The sequence below is a fragment of the Pseudopipra pipra genome, chromosome W (genome assembly GCF_036250125.1).
Source record: "Pseudopipra pipra isolate bDixPip1 chromosome W, bDixPip1.hap1, whole genome shotgun sequence".
NCBI lineage: Eukaryota > Metazoa > Chordata > Aves > Passeriformes > Pipridae > Pseudopipra > Pseudopipra pipra.
The window spans coordinates 29,407,346-29,423,490 of NC_087580.1; the positions used below are offsets into that span (position 1 = coordinate 29,407,346).

The 16,145-nt window shown below is 51.0% G+C and overlaps 1 protein-coding gene across 1 annotated transcript in view; it reads right to left on the reverse strand.

Moving 5' to 3' along the window:
- LOC135404965 (uncharacterized) overlaps nt 1-16,145 on the reverse strand; it is an 801,303-nt gene that overhangs the window by 149,923 nt on the left and 635,235 nt on the right. The window contains 1 exon segment of the mRNA XM_064639689.1: nt 8,081-8,919. Coding sequence (XP_064495759.1) covers nt 8,081-8,919 — 839 coding nt within the window.

The window sequence follows — 16,145 nt, forward strand, 5'->3', positions numbered from 1 at the left end:
GGCAGTCACCACTGGGAAAGGGTGTACTTTTATAATATGTGAATGATCTATTGATTGTTACTGAAAAACAAGGAGAATGTGCCCAATGGACAGTACCAAATATGCCTTTGGCATAGTTCACACTCATGGAGCAATTTGGAAAAAGAGGACTTTTAACTCTTCAAGGAAAAGTTGTGGAATATACTGAAGAAACTCTATGATTATTAGAAGCTGTACAACTCCCCTCTCAGGTGGCAATTCTGCACTGCCAAGGACACCTGAAAGGTAACACTGTCCTGGAAATAAGAAACAGAAAAGCTGATGCAGAAGCTGAATTAGCTGCTGCAAGAAGTAAAGAACTATCAGTAGCAGCTTTAGTGCTAGAAGAACTAGACACAGATCAACAGGTAGAATATCAAGAAACAGATTATAAGTGGATACATGAAAATCAAGGTAAGGTGTTAGACAGTGGGTGAGGTTAACTAAAAACAGGTCAGTCAATACTGTTAGAAAAATTAGTGTGGCAATTTGTAAAAGTAAAACATGATAAAACTATTGGGGCTTAGACTGACTCTTAGCATTTAAGGACTAGAGTAGCAGGACCAAATTTATTTATCACAATAGAGCAAGTCACATCCCAATGTGAACTTTGTCTTTAATACTGGAACAAAAATACACCAAAAGGCAATAAGTAAAGGGCATTTCCCAGGTGAAATTTGGCAAATTAATTTCTCTGAGCTCCCAAGAAAAGGGGGGGGAGTCCTGTTATCTCTTAGTTTTGACTGACACATTTTCTGGATGGCCTGAAGCTTTCCCATGTAGAAAAAAATGAATCAAAAGGAGTGATTAAAGTCTTGTTGAATGAGATTATACCATGGTTTGGAATGCCTAAGAGCATCTCTTCAGATAGAGGTTCACACTTTTGTGCATGAATTGTACAAGCAATAAGTAAAGCACTAAAAATCAGTTGGCAACTGCATATGCCCTACAGACTCCAAGCAAGTGGGCAAGTAGAAAAGATGAATCTAAAATATGTCAAGAAACAAATTTTCATTGGTATCAAGCTTTACCTATTGCTTTAATCGGGCTAAGGGTCAAGCCAAGATCAAAAGGGAAACTGAGTCCATTTGAAATTCTCTTGGGCAGACCCTACATGATGCAAGCTGTGAATAGTGAAGCTGTAGATCAAATCAGTAATCAATATGTGTGTGATCATGTTATGGCTGTAGGAAAACAATTGCAGAAAAATGCTACAGTGGTGTTAGAACACCAACCCAAGTAGCCTGATTGTAAGTTACATCCATTCAACCCTGGTGATCAGGTATATGTTAAGAATCTTTCAGGAGATCCACTACAGGAGAAGTGGGATGGACCCCAGCAGGTGCTGATGACCACCTTCACAGTGATCTGGGTGAAAGAGAAACCCACGTGGATCCACTGCTCTCGAGTCAAGAGGGTTCCAGAGGAAGCATGGACCTCGGGAGAGGAATCATCTACTATCAAGCCTCCTCAATGCTGATCTTTGGACTGATAAGTACATTAGTGTTAAATCAAACTCTTGCCCAAAAATTATTATGGTCTCAGGCCTATAATGGGAATTCTAGTCTATGATTTGCTATAAATACAGATATTCTGAATCCATCTGAACTGAACCAATACAATGCATCTGTTATAGTCCTCCAAGGAACAAGGGTACTGAATAATTGGTAAAATCCTGGTACCCCATACAATGCAAGTGTTTTAATAGGCACAGATTAGATGGTCACCCAGAACTGACGTTACTGTGAAATGTAATTAGTGGCTGATCAGTGTTGGCACACCTTCACTCTAGATAAATCAGTTTCTGTGATGTGTCAGTGGACATTCAGGGAAGGAAATATAACCAGGAGATTTCCAACCAGCAAATCTCCTACCACCCCATTGACTAAGACCACCACCAGTTCTACAACTCCTTCTTTAGCCTGTGAGAGTGTCCACAATTTAACTTATGCTGGACCTTACATGATTAGACACTCAAATGAGCAGAAGCTGTTGTTAGATCCCACATATTCACTGAGGAGGGTTCGAATAAACCTTCAAGTAAACATATCAAACATACAAAAAGATTGTCAGCCCTGTATTCAACAAAGCCTTAAAGGCTGGCATGCATAGATGATGGCCAGATCCCCTCGTACCAGAATTCAAAGAGATGTAACCGGATGGTTTGGCACAGGATTATTAAACACCATAGATCAAGAAGTATTAGTGAATAAACTAAGTGCTGTCACATCTGATCTAGGAAAATTCAAAGTCCCTTTAAGATCATCTTTGCTCACTTTGGCAGAAACACAATCATTGGCAGTTAAATTGATAACATTAGTAGCCAACCACACTGCAAAAGATTTCAACAAGATTATTGACTATGCTGGTGTCATCCATAAAAGGTTTGCACTTGCAATACAATGTCTCCAAACTCAACAGTGGGTACAATCTGTAGCTGCAGGAATATTAAGGGAAGGAACTTCAGGAATATTACCACAAGAAGTAAGAGAAATAATAGCTAGAAACAGTTCTACTACACAATTTGAGAAAAATTACCAGGCGTGGTGGCAGTTAGTGAACTTCACTTACAACCCTCAACATGAACAAATTGAAGCTTATGTGTTCACTATCAGTGCAGTCAAAGAAAAGACCATCTTTCCTATTTTGACATTAGGAGCCATACCCCAAAATGTAATTGTCAGACCCATAGACCATAATGTTTGGGCAAGTTATGATCACACCAAGAAAAACTGTCAGCCAGTCAGTCCTGAGGCATGTATTCCTAAAGGACAATTAGGATATATCTGTGAAAATGCTGTAGTAGAAAATGAAGATTTATGCTTAGATACTGAAGATAGTGTGTGTACCTTTGAAATGCTTCCCCATACTAAAACCCAATCACAAGTCTATTATGTAGGAAATGGTTGTGCATGTGTTAGAATCTTTTGTGTTAATTTTACCATAGATACTTGTCATGAAGTAGTGAGTGGTACTAATTTTTTTGTTTTACTAAAATAATAGGCTGTGACTTTGATTATATCATTCTAGTGACTACTAGACAACTGATTGAAGCTGATTATACAATGTATCATGATGTGCCGAAATTGCAGACAGGAATGAACATTAATCTTCTAAAGCAATGCTTAAACATCCTGATATAGAAAAACTGGTCCAGGAAGTAAACAGAACGACTAAACGGATGCTCTGCAAGTGGAACACAACACTGAGAATATAAAAACTGTCTTAACCAAAGTGGAAAAAGTGGGAGAACATCACTGGTTGGATATCTTTACTGGATACTCCCCCACGGCATCACAAGTGTTCCACTATTTGATACATTCAATATTGGTTTTAGGAGCTAGCATGATTATACTGCTGATCCTAATTATTTGGCTATGGTACAAATCAAGCATCATGGTTAGAAAGATGCAGATAATGTGGGCTGTGATGCACACCTACCAAAATCCATTAGAGCTTGACGAAGGAATTTGTAAATTCTAAACAGAAAGGGGGGAATGATATATGAGGCTAGGCCCCAAAGAGTTAACTAAGAGATTTGGGTCTGCAAACAAGTTGATTTGGGCCTGCAAACAAGTTACCAATATTAAAACGATCTGTACCCGTTCTGTTCTACTTACTGGACCAAAGCTTAAGAGAATAGTACAAGAACATGTAATAGGCCTAGAACCAATAAATTAGAAATATAACAGGATCAGGTAGACATTTGAATAGGAGAAATAGGCCTGGAGCCAAGGCCTTTTCCAAGCTTCAGTGAGCGGGTCAAGAACAATGGAAAGGAAGAAGGATCAAGCTGAGGAAGAGGAATTAGAGACCCCTGCCCTATGGATGAAGATCGGAACTACCCCTCGAAATGGGGAGCCAAGAGAAGCACCACCCCAAGCCCCGCCTGAGCTCCACCTATACTCCGCCTATTATTAATATGCATAGATAGATGTTGTAATCACTTGAATATGCATTTAATCACATCTGAAGATTGTATAAAATGTTGATTTTCTGTGAAGCCTTTGAGCAAGTTTGTCCAGCGTGAGCTGGCTTGCTCCCAACGTTGAATAAACAAATACCTTGCTGCTTAGAGATAAAAAAGTCTCTGAGCAGTTTTTCAGACCGATTTTTCGGATTCATGACATCATACCATTTCTGTGACATCACACTTCCCATGTGACATCACAGCTCCCCTGTGACATCACATCTTTATTGTGACATCAAGGATTCTCTATGACATCACATCCATCATATGACATCACATCATATCATCCCTGTGAAATCACATCCTCCCCGTGACATCACAGCCATCATATGACATCACATCTCTCCTGCGATATCATATAATCCCTGTGACATCACATCCTCCCCTGTGACATCACAGCTCTCATGTGACATCACATCTGCCCATGACATCACATCTTCCCCGTGACATCACAGCTCCCCTCTGACATCACACCTCCACTGTGACGTCACATCTCCCCTATGATGTCACAACCATCATATGACATCACACCTCTTCTGTGAAATCATAACATCTCTGTGATGTCACATCCTCTCCTGTGACATCACAACTCCCCTATGACATCACAACCATCATATGATATCACACCTCTCCTTTGATATCGTATCCTCCCTGTGACATCACATCCTCCCCTCTGACATCACATCCTCCCTGTGACATCACATCCTTCCTGTGACATCACATCCTCCCTATGATGTCAGATCCATCAAATGACATCACATCCTTTCTGTGACATCACATCTCTATGACTTCACATCCATCATATGACATCACACCTCTCCTGTGATATCACATCCTCCCCTGTGACATCACATCATCCCTGTGACATCACACCTCCCCATGATATCACAGCTCCCCTGTGACATCACAGCCAGTGACATCCAGATCCATCCCAAGGTTGGGTGTGTGTGTGAGACAGGCAGAACCACAAATGCCTGCACAGCCCAGAGCAGTCAGTGTGGGGCTGTGCTTGCTGCTGCAGAGACCCCCAGGGAACAAACCCAGCAAGTAGTTTTGGAGGGGGTGGTGTCCCTAATGAGGACACTTGCCTTATTATTGCTTATTATTTGTAATATCTTACAGATCTATCATAGAACACCTAAGGATGGATTCTATAGAATATGTGCCAGAGATATTTGGGTTGGGTCTGGCTGAGCTGCAGTTCAGTTCCCCACAGCAGCCCTCCCAGGGCTGGGCTTGGCATTGGCAGCTGGAAGGGGGTTGAGAACACCCCAGTGTTTTGGCCACTGCTGAGCACAGCACCAACACTGGGACATTCCTTCCTTAGCTGAGGGCAAGAGCCTGGCAGGGGACCCAAGTAGGCCAGCTGAGCCCAACTGACCCAAGGGACATTGCAGACCATGGGAGGTCAGCTCAGCTCTAAAAGCTGAGGCAGGGAGCAGGAGGGGGGCATTCATTGTCTGATGGCTGCCTGCTGAGGAACCGTCCCGCGGACCCAAGCCCTGCTCCTCGGGAGTGGCCGACCATGGCTGCTCATGGGAAGCAGAGAACAAACCCTGCTATCTTTTGATTCTGTGTGCACAAGCTTCACATTAATTTTTGCTTTAAATAAACTGCCTTATCCCAATCCACTATTTTGTTTTCCCCACCTTACTCTCTCCCATGTCCTGTTGGGAAGGGGAGTGATAGAGCGGCTGGGAGGGCACCTGGTGTCCAGCCAAAGTCAACCCACCACACACCTGAACACTTCCAGAGACTGCACCACCTCCCTGGGCTATTTGATCCAATGCCTCAACACTCTCTCAGTGGAAAAAGGGTTCTTTAACATCTAATATGAACATTGCCCAACGCAATTTAAGGCCGTTTCCTCTCTTCCTGTCACTAAAGGCTTTGCAGAAGAGACCCACACCCACTAAAACCTCCTTTCAGGTCATTGCAGAGAGCAGTGAGGTCCCCCCTGAGCCTCCCCTTCTCCAGACTCAACAAGCCCAGTTCCCCCAGCCGTCCCTCAGCAGACATGTTTTCCAGAGCCTTCCCCAGCTCCGTTCCCTTCTCTGGACACACTCCAGCCCCTCAAGGGCCTTTTGGCACTGAGAGGCCAGAACTGGACACAGCACTCCAGGTGGGGCCTCCCCAGTGCCCAGCACAGAGGGGCAATCAGTTCTCTGCTCCTGCTGGCCACACTCTTCTCCACAAAGGCCACGATGCCCTTGGCCTTCTTGCCCCCCTGGGCACACTCTGCCTCATATCCAGTCGCTGTCAAGCAGCACTCCCAAGTCCCTTCCTGCTGAGCAGCTCTCCAGCCCCTCTGCCCCCAGCCTGGAGCCTTCCAGGGGGTTGTTGGGAGCCAAGGGCAGGCCCTGACACTTGGCCTTATTGATCCAGCCTGTCCAGATCCCTCTGCAGAGCCTTCCTGCCCTCCAGCACATCCACACTCACACCCAGCTGGGTGTTGTCCATGACTTTTCTGAGGGGACTGGAAGGCCACAATTAGGTCACCCCAAAGCCTTCCCTTCTCCAGCCTCAACAATCCCAATTCTCTCAGCTTTTCCTCACATAGAGATTTCAATAGACCTCAAGTGACTGAAGCCTTGGGTTTGGCCATCAGGCCTTGTCCTTCACTGCTGTGGTCTTTTAATAGAGCAACAGAGAATTGCAGCAAAAAACTGAAGAGAAAAACATTGTAAAATTGTTTCAGAATTGTTGCCTTGAACCTTTGGTCGAGGTTGGGAATGGTTTGTCTCCCTTGGCAGGGAGGGTCAGTACTCTTTGTCATTCTGACATGAGTGCCCAGGTCCCTGATTTTATCGTGGCCAAAATACTGGGCTTGGAAACCAAACCAGGAGCTGGTAGGTAACAGCAGCTTGAAAAATGGGCTGATGCCTAATTGATGTGACAGAAGGAATGAAAGACTCGTGACAGCTAAGAAAAAAATTGGGCTTTTCAGTGCCTACCTCAGGTTAGGATGACTGCCTGTGTCTTAGTGGAGGAAGATGTTTTTGTAACTTTATTGAAACTTGTTAGTAAAATGTGCCTGAATTCCTAAGGAAACAACCACTGTGAAATCTTTAAAAACCAAATGGAGATTTCCAAAGTGTAGAAGTTGCTATTAATATTTTGGCCGTTCCTGTGGCATCTTTTTGGTGTATGAATGACTTTGAGAACAAGAACATGTTCTTAATTATAACACATTATCAGGTCTCTTTACTGCTAATTATTTTACAAGGTTGAGAGAAGAGTTTAAGATGAAAGTTGTGGGGTTACTTGCAAAGTTTTTGGTAAAACCAATGCAGTTGAACCTGGTGGGGAAATTTGCCCTTAAGTTGGTTTTGGCAGATCTCATGAGTGTCTAAGGCAGAGGCCAACCCAACTGGAAAGAGCCTTTCAAGGGTGACTAAGATGTAACTAAATTACCTTTTTGAGAGATGGGGAAAGCTGATGTCAGGAATAAAATTTCCTTATGTTAAGCTTAGTAAAAATATAATAATATATAAATATTAAAATTATTTTAATGGTCTTATGGGGTTTTCACTGTGCTTAAGTTCGTACTTCTGAGTGTTTGATTGTCACAATAATGGACAGCTTTGTAGTGTTGTTTTTTTTTTTTTTATTTTTCATGTTTTGATACTTTGGTCAAGGCATTAAAATTAAAAATCATTCAAAATTTTAATTCATCTTCAAACACCGAAATAGATTTGAAATGAGGTTAATGAGAACAGTGGGGGAAAAAAACACCCGAGTCGAAAACCAAAACAACCCCTGTTCATTTTCCCATTGTATTTTAAACAAGGAAGTCTGTAGAGCAGCAGAAAACAGGACACGTGGGCAGGTGTGAAAGTCAGAATGGGGCTTGTTGCACTGGTTCCAGTGCTCTTTGCTTCAGTGTAACTGGTCATTTATCGAGGAACAGGGTAGTGGTGAATTTGGCTTTCAGACTAAAATGAGGTTAAAGTTACACATATTCAAAAGAATAAATTGATGTTGCAGTGCAGATACTCAAAATCCTGAAGACCTTTTGAAACCTTTTTTGTGTGTTAGTCCTACGGCCGAAGCTCTTCCCGCAGTCGGGGCACTCACAGGGCTTCCCTTAGCAGTGGGTCCGTTGGTGTCTGGTCAAGGTAGAGCTGTCACTGAAGCTCTTCCCACACTCCCCACACTTGTAGGGCCTCTCCCTGGTGTGGATGCGCCGATGGGTGACGAGGTGAGCATTCTGCTTGAAGCCCTTCCCGCAGTCGGTGCAGCGGAAGGGCCTCTCATCCGTGTGCGTCCGCTCATGTCTGAGGAGATGAGAGCTGGTCTGAAACCTCTTCCCACATTTCCCACAAGTGTAGGGCTGTTCTCCAGTGTGGATGCGTTGGTGGGCGTGAAGATTGGAGCTGTCACTGAAGCTCTTCCCACATTCCCCACACGTGTAGGGCCGCTCCCCAGTGTGGATGTGCTGGTGGATACGGAGGTGTGAGCTGTTCCTGAAGCTCTTCCCACATTCCCCACACGTGTAGGGTAGTTCCCCAGTGTGGATGTGCTTGTGGGAGTGGAGGGTGGAGCTGTGCCTGAAACTCTTCCCACATTCCCCACACGTGTAGGGACGTTCTCCAGTGTGGATGCGCTGGTGGGTGAGGAGGTTGGAGCTGCAGTTGAAGCTCTTCCCACATTCCCCACACCTGTAGGGACGTTCCCCAGTGTGGATGCGCAGGTGGGTGCATTGACTGAACCTGTCGCTGAAGCCCTTCCCACATTCCCTACATGTGTAGGGCCATTCCCCACTGTGGATGCGCTGGTGTTGGATAAGCTTGGAGCTTTGCCTGAAGCTCTTCCCACATTCCCCACAAGGGTAGGGCCGTTCTCCAGTGTGGATGTGCTGGTGGGTGAGGAGGGTGTTGCTCCTACTAAAGCTCTTCCCACATTCCAAGCATTTGAAGGGCTTCTCTCTGCTGGGAGGCTGATCAGGGACCACCAGGTCAGAGCTCTGCCTCAAGCTCCAGCCGCCTTCCCGGCACAGGCTGGCTCTTTCCTCCTCAGAGCACCCTGGGATGGCTTTGGAGCCCCTCCTGTGGGGGGATCTCCGGCCCTTTTCCTCCCCGCTGCCTTCCTGCGCCGGGGAGCCCTTCAAAACGGCCTCTCCCACCAGGGTCTCACGGGGGGATTTGTCCTCCGGGCTCTCCGTCCTCAGCTCGGGGCCTGGGGCAGGAAGCAAGAAGGACAGGGAGGGGATTTGCCTCCGGCCCACAGGGAAGGCCAAGGACATCCCCCCAACTCCGGCCCCGGCAGGACGGCGGCGCCAGCGGGGTTGTCCTGCAGCCGGGGCCATGCTCGGCTGACAGAGCCAGCACAACACCCGCCCAAAGGGACACTGACTTCCTCCTCACCTGCCTGGGGGGCCCAAGGCATCTTCCTCTTCCTCGCAGCCTCCTCCTCCATCCGCCCAAGCTTTGGGAAGGACAAATCCTGATGGGGGGGAAACAAGGGCTGAGCGCGTTGGCTTGGGGGTTCCTCCTGCCCAAGTCCATCCCTAGAACTCACCGGGCATCCTGTGACCATAAAAACCTCCAAAACACCAAGATTCAGCCCAGAAAAACCCAAACCAATGAGATTTTGGCAAAAAACAATGAGATTCAGAAACAGTAGGAAGACCCCTGCCCCCCCAAACTGCAAAAAGTTGAGATTCAGCTAAAAAATACTCAAAAATATGAAGATGAGACCAAAAAAAATCTTCCAAAACCAAATTGGGGTGAGAGGCGACACCCTGGGAAACCAGGGCTTTGCTCCCTCGGCTCTGCAGGGGCTTCTGACGGGCTCTCAGCCTCCTTTGGGCATCCCCTGCTCTGGCGTGGGCTCCTCCCGGGCTGCAGGGGGGTCTCTGCTCCATCCTGGACTCATCCACAGCTCACAGGCCCTTCAGCTCAGGGTCACCCAGAGCTCCAGCCAGTTCCATGGAGCAGCGATCCCCTGCCCCCCTGACAGTGCAGGTACCTCGCCAGGGCTGTTCCTCGAGGTTCTCTGGCCCCCTGCCAGCCCAGGGCTGTTTCTCCAAACCACCAAACCACGTGTGCCAAACGCCCTGGTTGGTCAGTGCCGGCTGGGGAAGCGGGCACTCGGTGAGGGGATGAGAAAACTGCACCCAGTGCTGGGCTGAAAGAGGCTTCAGCACCACTTCTGATGGCCTGGGGGCAGCATCTGGCTTCTCCCAGACAGAGAGATGGCACTTGTTCCTCTGCAGGGAGTCAAGGGCAGGAGGGTGACTCCTGCATGGATTGAATGGCAGAGGATCCCTTGGGTCCCCAGGATGGATCAGCAGTCAGGCATACAAACTGCCCTGGGGCTCAGGATGCAGCTGCCAGCACAGATTTCCCTGCAAAGTCTGCAAAAAGTCAAGCTCTGCAGAGGAGATTGTGCCCCATGGATGGGATTGCAGAGGCTCCCTCAGGTCTCCAGAATCAATCAGCAACCAGGAATAGACGGAAAAGGTTCCCTCGAAGATTTTGGGGGGAGTGTCCTGTAGGGAGGGGACAGTGTCACCCCACCAGGGCAGGGCTGGCAAGTGGGAGGCTGCTCCAGGGGTCTGCAAGAGGCCTCGTGCTCTGCTTGGCCCCACCACTGCCTGGTACCAACACCCCCGGCTGCCCCCGGCCCTGGGCAGCTCTGCTGCCACAGGCTGTGCCCTCACCGTGGCCCTGCAATGGCCCTGCCTGTCCCTCACCCGTGGCCCTGCCCGTGGCCCTGTCCCTTGGCTCTCTCTCTGCCACCTCAGTGTGGGGCACACGGGCTGGGGGTCCCTCCCAAGCCCCCCGGGCAGCCGGCGTTGGCTGGGGGGATGTGAGGGCTGGGCCTGCTCAGCACAGCCCCGGCCTCGTGCTCAGCGCCTCTTTCCTGACCCACACAAGAGCTTCCCGGCCCCCCAGGGCTCCCCTGCTGCTGCCTCTGCTCCTGGCCCTGCCTTTGCTGCTCCCTTGGCTGGGGCAGCGGCTGCAGGGGGGGGATGGCAGCAGCTTCAGCTCCACGGCACTTCCTGGGGGAGCTCAGCCCGGGGGGGACAGGCAGGGACCTGATGGGGATGGACAGGGGCCCAGCAGGGACAGACAGGGCCTGCAGGGGAAGGCACAGGGACAACCTGGCCCCCCACACTGCCAGGGCTGTCTCTGCTCCTCCTTGCAGGCTCCGTGGCCAGGCACAGTTTGTGTTCCTGGGTGCCCACCATCTCAGCACTTGGAGACGCTCAAATCAGCGCCCGCAGCTCTGCAGCAAAGCCCCAGCTCACCTGGCACACAGGGGATGGACACAGAACCTTCTCGGGGATGGGCACAATTTTTCCTCTTCTCCACCACGGGGCTCTCCTTCCTCAGCAGCACCTCTGCCTTGCACTTATTCTCAGCCTCACCTCAGGGACAGCTCTGGCCTCACCTCCGCGCCACTTCTCAGCCTCACCTCAGGGCCTGGGCTCAAGGACAGGAACCTGCAGGGAGGGGACATCATGTGCAAGCTGAGGGCTGCCTGCTTGCACTGGCCTCTGGGCTTCTTTCTCCTTCTACAACCAGCCCAGAACTCAGCCTGCTTTTCTAACACCACACATTTACAGACTAACCTTGGAGATAGATATGGACAGACATCTCTATCACCCTGGGGATAGAGCCTCAAGCATGTGCTGCCATAGGAATGGGAATCAGAGAATCACAGAAGCAATCAAGTTGGAAAAGACCTCTGAGATCATCAAGTCCAACCCTGGATCCAACCCCGCCGTGCTTCCCAGACCATGGCACTGATGCCACATCCACTCTCACCTTCAACACCTCCAGGGACGCTGACTCCGCCCCCTCCCTCCCCAGCCCATTCCAAGGCCTGATTACTCTCTCTGTAAAAAATTGCTCCCTAATATCCAACCTAAACCTCCCCTGGCACAGCTCAAGACCCAGCCCTCTTGTCCTACTGCTGCTTCCTGGCACAACAGCCCCACCCCCACCTGGCTCCAACCTCCTGGCAGGGACTTGCAGACAGTCAGGAGGTCTCCCCTGAGCCTCCTCTTCTCCAGCCTCAACACCCCCAGCTCCCTCAGCCTCTCCTCACACCATCTGTGCTCCAAAGCCCTCCTGCCTTCCAGCACATCAACACACCCCCAGCTTGGTGTCACCTGCACATTTGCTGATGAAATGCCTGGTTCTGCAAGAGCTGGAAACACTCTGTCGTGGTTTGGACCTTGTTTTCCCCAGAGGCTGAAAAGTGGTAGACCCCAAGGGGTGGAAACCCTTGGAAGTTTTGAAGTTCTATCCAATGAGCGCTCCTGCAGAAATGTCAACATCTCACAAACCAGACCGGAAGAGAAGAGTTGTAGTTTTGGGGTTGTAGGAGAGGTGGCCATGTTGTGAGCCACGAGGTAGGGGCTCTGTGCCCCTTGGGGCCTCTGGCCCCCTCCCAGCCCCGGCTGGGGGGCTGCAGGGACCTGGAACAGCATTAAGCTGGGCTAGGTGCCTGTAGTTATGCCGGGAGATGCTTTTCTCCATGGGCACAGAGCAGCAGCCGGGACTGACCAGAGAAACGGTGGCAGAGAGCCAGAGATAAGACCAAGAAGCAACAGAAACATGCAGCACCAGAGAAAGGACTCCTGGAAGTCAGAGCCGGGAGAAAGGAGAGCCAGCAGCTGAGAGACAGAGTTTGGGGTAAGACTGATACCAGATCCCCCAAAACTCCCTTGGAGACCCTCTTGGAGAAGAGGGACATGGACTCCTATTTTAGAGGAGCCTTGGAGTATGCAGCACCGGAGAGAGAGAGGAGCTGAGAAGCTCAGAGCGTCCCGGAGCTGGACCAGGACGGCCAGATGGAATGTAGGGGGGAGTTGACCTTGGCTCCCCCCCCCTTGCACTGCTGCCACATTGGCAGCCTGAGAGACAGGGCACAAAGGCCCTGCAAGCAAGGAGCTGAGTCTCCTGGAGATACCAGACAGTCACGAAGACCCCCCTGTGTCTTCGTGATATGACGTGGTGATACGACCTTGTCTGGGGTTACGAAGCCCACGGAAGACCCCTCGGTTGAGGCGATGGGGCCGAGGGAATTTGATATCTCCCTCGTTGAGTGCTGGCAGAAAGCCAGCTATCAGCTGCTGCATGTGGAGAAGACAGACAGACTGCTGCCTCAGAAGATGCTGCTGCATAAAGACTGGAAGGGATCTGTCCTTCTTTCCCTCCTGGACTTTTATTTGGAGGGGAGAAGAGATCTGGTCCATTGTAAATACTATATGTCATGGTAGAGATAGTTGTGATCATGTGTATAATGTGATATGGTATTTATTTGTACAGTCATTGTAATATATTCCCTTTCCCCCACTCTGAGTCTGGTGTGTTTTGTCTGGAAAAGCCCATCTCACATTAGGTTGAGATGTGGGAGGGGGGATGGAGCTAGGGAATTGGATTTTGGGGCTATCTCAAACCATGACACACTCAAGGGGCAGCAGGACCAAATCAGGGGCCTGAAGGGGGCTTTTCGTTCTGGGAGGGTCCTGGGGGAGCTGGGGAGGGGCTTTGTGGATTGGGGGTACAAACCAGTACAGACCAGTGCAGACCAGTACAGACCAGTACCTCCTCACTGCTCCCCAGATCTCTCCTGGAGCTGGGCCACCTTGTCGTGGGAAACCTGAGCCCCCCCAGTGCCCTCCCAGTACAGCCCAGTGCCCTCAATACAGCCCACTGTGTTCCTGTCCCAGGGTGCCGGGTGATCCCTCTTTGGGGAGGGGTTGGAATGGATTTGAGGGTGGTGCTGGGGGAGATTTGAAGGGATCTGGGGGTTTGGATGGGGATTTGGGGGGCGTTGGGGTGCTTTGGGTGTATTTGGGGGAGTTAAAAAGTGTTTTTGTGGCATTGGGGCATCAAAGGGATCTGTGAGGGGAGGGGATTAAAGGGAAAATGGAGGTTAGGAGACATTTGGGAGGGGTTAATGAGGCCTGGGGTGGAGAGGAGGGGCTGCACCAAGAGCAGGTGAGTCCTGAGACCCCCCCCTGGTGTCCCCAAGACCCTCTTGGTGTCCCCAGTTCCCGCCTTGATACCTCGAGACCCCCTGGTGTCTCCAATGTTCCCAGGGCCTCCCCAGCCCCAACTCCCCCCTTGACACCCCCAATTCCACTGTCCCCAAACTTAACCCCACTGTCCCCAAACCCCATCCCTGATGTCCCCAACCCTCCATCTCACCCCACGAGCCCCCCTGGACCCCCTGACCACAAAAACACCCCCACACACATTCACAGAAAGGCTAAGGGCATCTGGGGACATGTTGGGGACAACTGGAGGGCTTTGTGGGGCACTGGGGGATTACTGGGGGATACTGAGACACACTGGGGGGAACCAGGGAGCACTGGGAGGGACTGGGGAGTTATGGGGGATTATCAGGACACAGCGGGGGACACTGGGAGGTTACTGGGCCATACTGGGGGTTACTGGGTGCTCACTGCAGGATCACTGGGTCATCCTGGAGGGCAGTGGGAGGTCACTGGGACACACTGGGTGGTCACTGAGGGGGTTACTGGGCCGTACTGAGGGTCACTGGGAGGTCACTGGGCTATACTGGGGGCACTGGGATCCCCTTCGTCAGTTCTGCTCCCCCAGGACTTTTGGGGGCACCCACAGGACCCCTCCCCTGGGGTCTGCGAGATCCCCTGAACCCCACTGCTGGGCTTTAGTGGACACATGGGCCCCCCTTCCTTTGGGGTCTCTGTGTGCTGAGTTTTGGGGGTCTCTGGGGTTCGAGGGGGGAATTGGGATCCCCTTTCCTTGGGGTTGGTTTGCTGGGCTGGCAGAGGTGCTGTAGTGGGATGGGAAATGGCCTTATAAGAGTTTTAGTTGGCCGTGGCCAGACAGGACTGACACGGAGACCCCCCAAAATCCAGGCAAAAGCCCTGAAACCCCCTCAGAAATCCACCTCTGGACCCATCCAAACCTCCTTAAAGACCCCACAAATCCCCTCAGAGACCTCATCCCTCCCCAGGACCCCCTAAACCCTCTCAGTGACCTGCAAAACCCACCTGGGACCCCCCAGGCCCTTTCAGGGACCCCAAAAACACCCTCAGGGATCATCAAAACTGTCTGGGACTTCCGAAATCCCACTTGAAACCCACAAAACTGCTTCAAAGATCCCTCCGAAAGGCCCCCCCAGGACCTCCCAATTCCTTTGGAGACTCCAAAACTCCCTCAGGGATTCCCAAACCCATTCAGGGACCGTCAACCTCCCCCCTTAAGTTCCCTCAGGTCACTAAACTCCTTCAGAGACCCTCCAAAACCTCCTCAGGGACCCCCCAGGGACCCCAAAACCACAGAATAGCAGAAGAGCTTTCTGTAAAGGAAGAGAGCAGAAAATCTGAGAAGGAGGAGACCAAGGAAAAACTGAAGCAAAGCAATCAAATCATCCTGGCCCTTGCAGTTTTTCCTTCACCTTTTTCTCTCTTTTCCTTTTTTCAGGGTTCTTTTTTTGGTTGGGTGGTTTTGAATTTTTTTTCCGAGAGACTTTCTCAGCAATCGAATCACCCTTCCGGGTTCTTGGGAGGCCTCCGGGCCCCGCGGCCCCCGAGAGGGTCCTCCGAACCTCCGAACCCTCCGCGCTAAACCCTCCCGAGCCCTCCAGCCTTTCCCCCCACAGCCGCGCTCCCCGCAGCCCCCGAGGGGATCCCCAGACCCCGCTCTCCCGCACCCCCCGCCTGCACTCAGAGCTCACCGACCGACCCGCCGCCATCACCGATTCCCGGCAGCCAACGCGGCAGGGGCGGGGGCGGGGCTGCGGGGGCGTGGCCGCGCGCTGATTGGCTGCGGCGGCGTTCTCTGAACGCGGTGCGCGCGCAGCCGGGACTCGGTGATGGCGGCGGGGCCTGCGGTTCGCTCTGAGTGCTGTGAGTCCCCCCGGGGGGGCTCGGGAGGGTTTAGCGGGGGGTTCGGGGATAACCGAGGAGGTTTTGAGGGGTCCCTGAGGGAGTTCGGTGTCCTGAGGGGACTCAGGGGGTGGTTGAAGGTTCCTGAAGGGGTTTGGGGGTCTCTGAGGGGGTTTTGGTTTCTGAGGAGATTTGGGGGGTGCCAGGTGGGGTTTGGGGGTCTCTGAGGAGGTTTGGGGGTCCTGGCGGGACCTTTTAGGCAGTTTGGGGGTCTCTAGGGGGTTTACGGGGTGTTAGATGGTTTTGAGGGTCTCTGAGGGG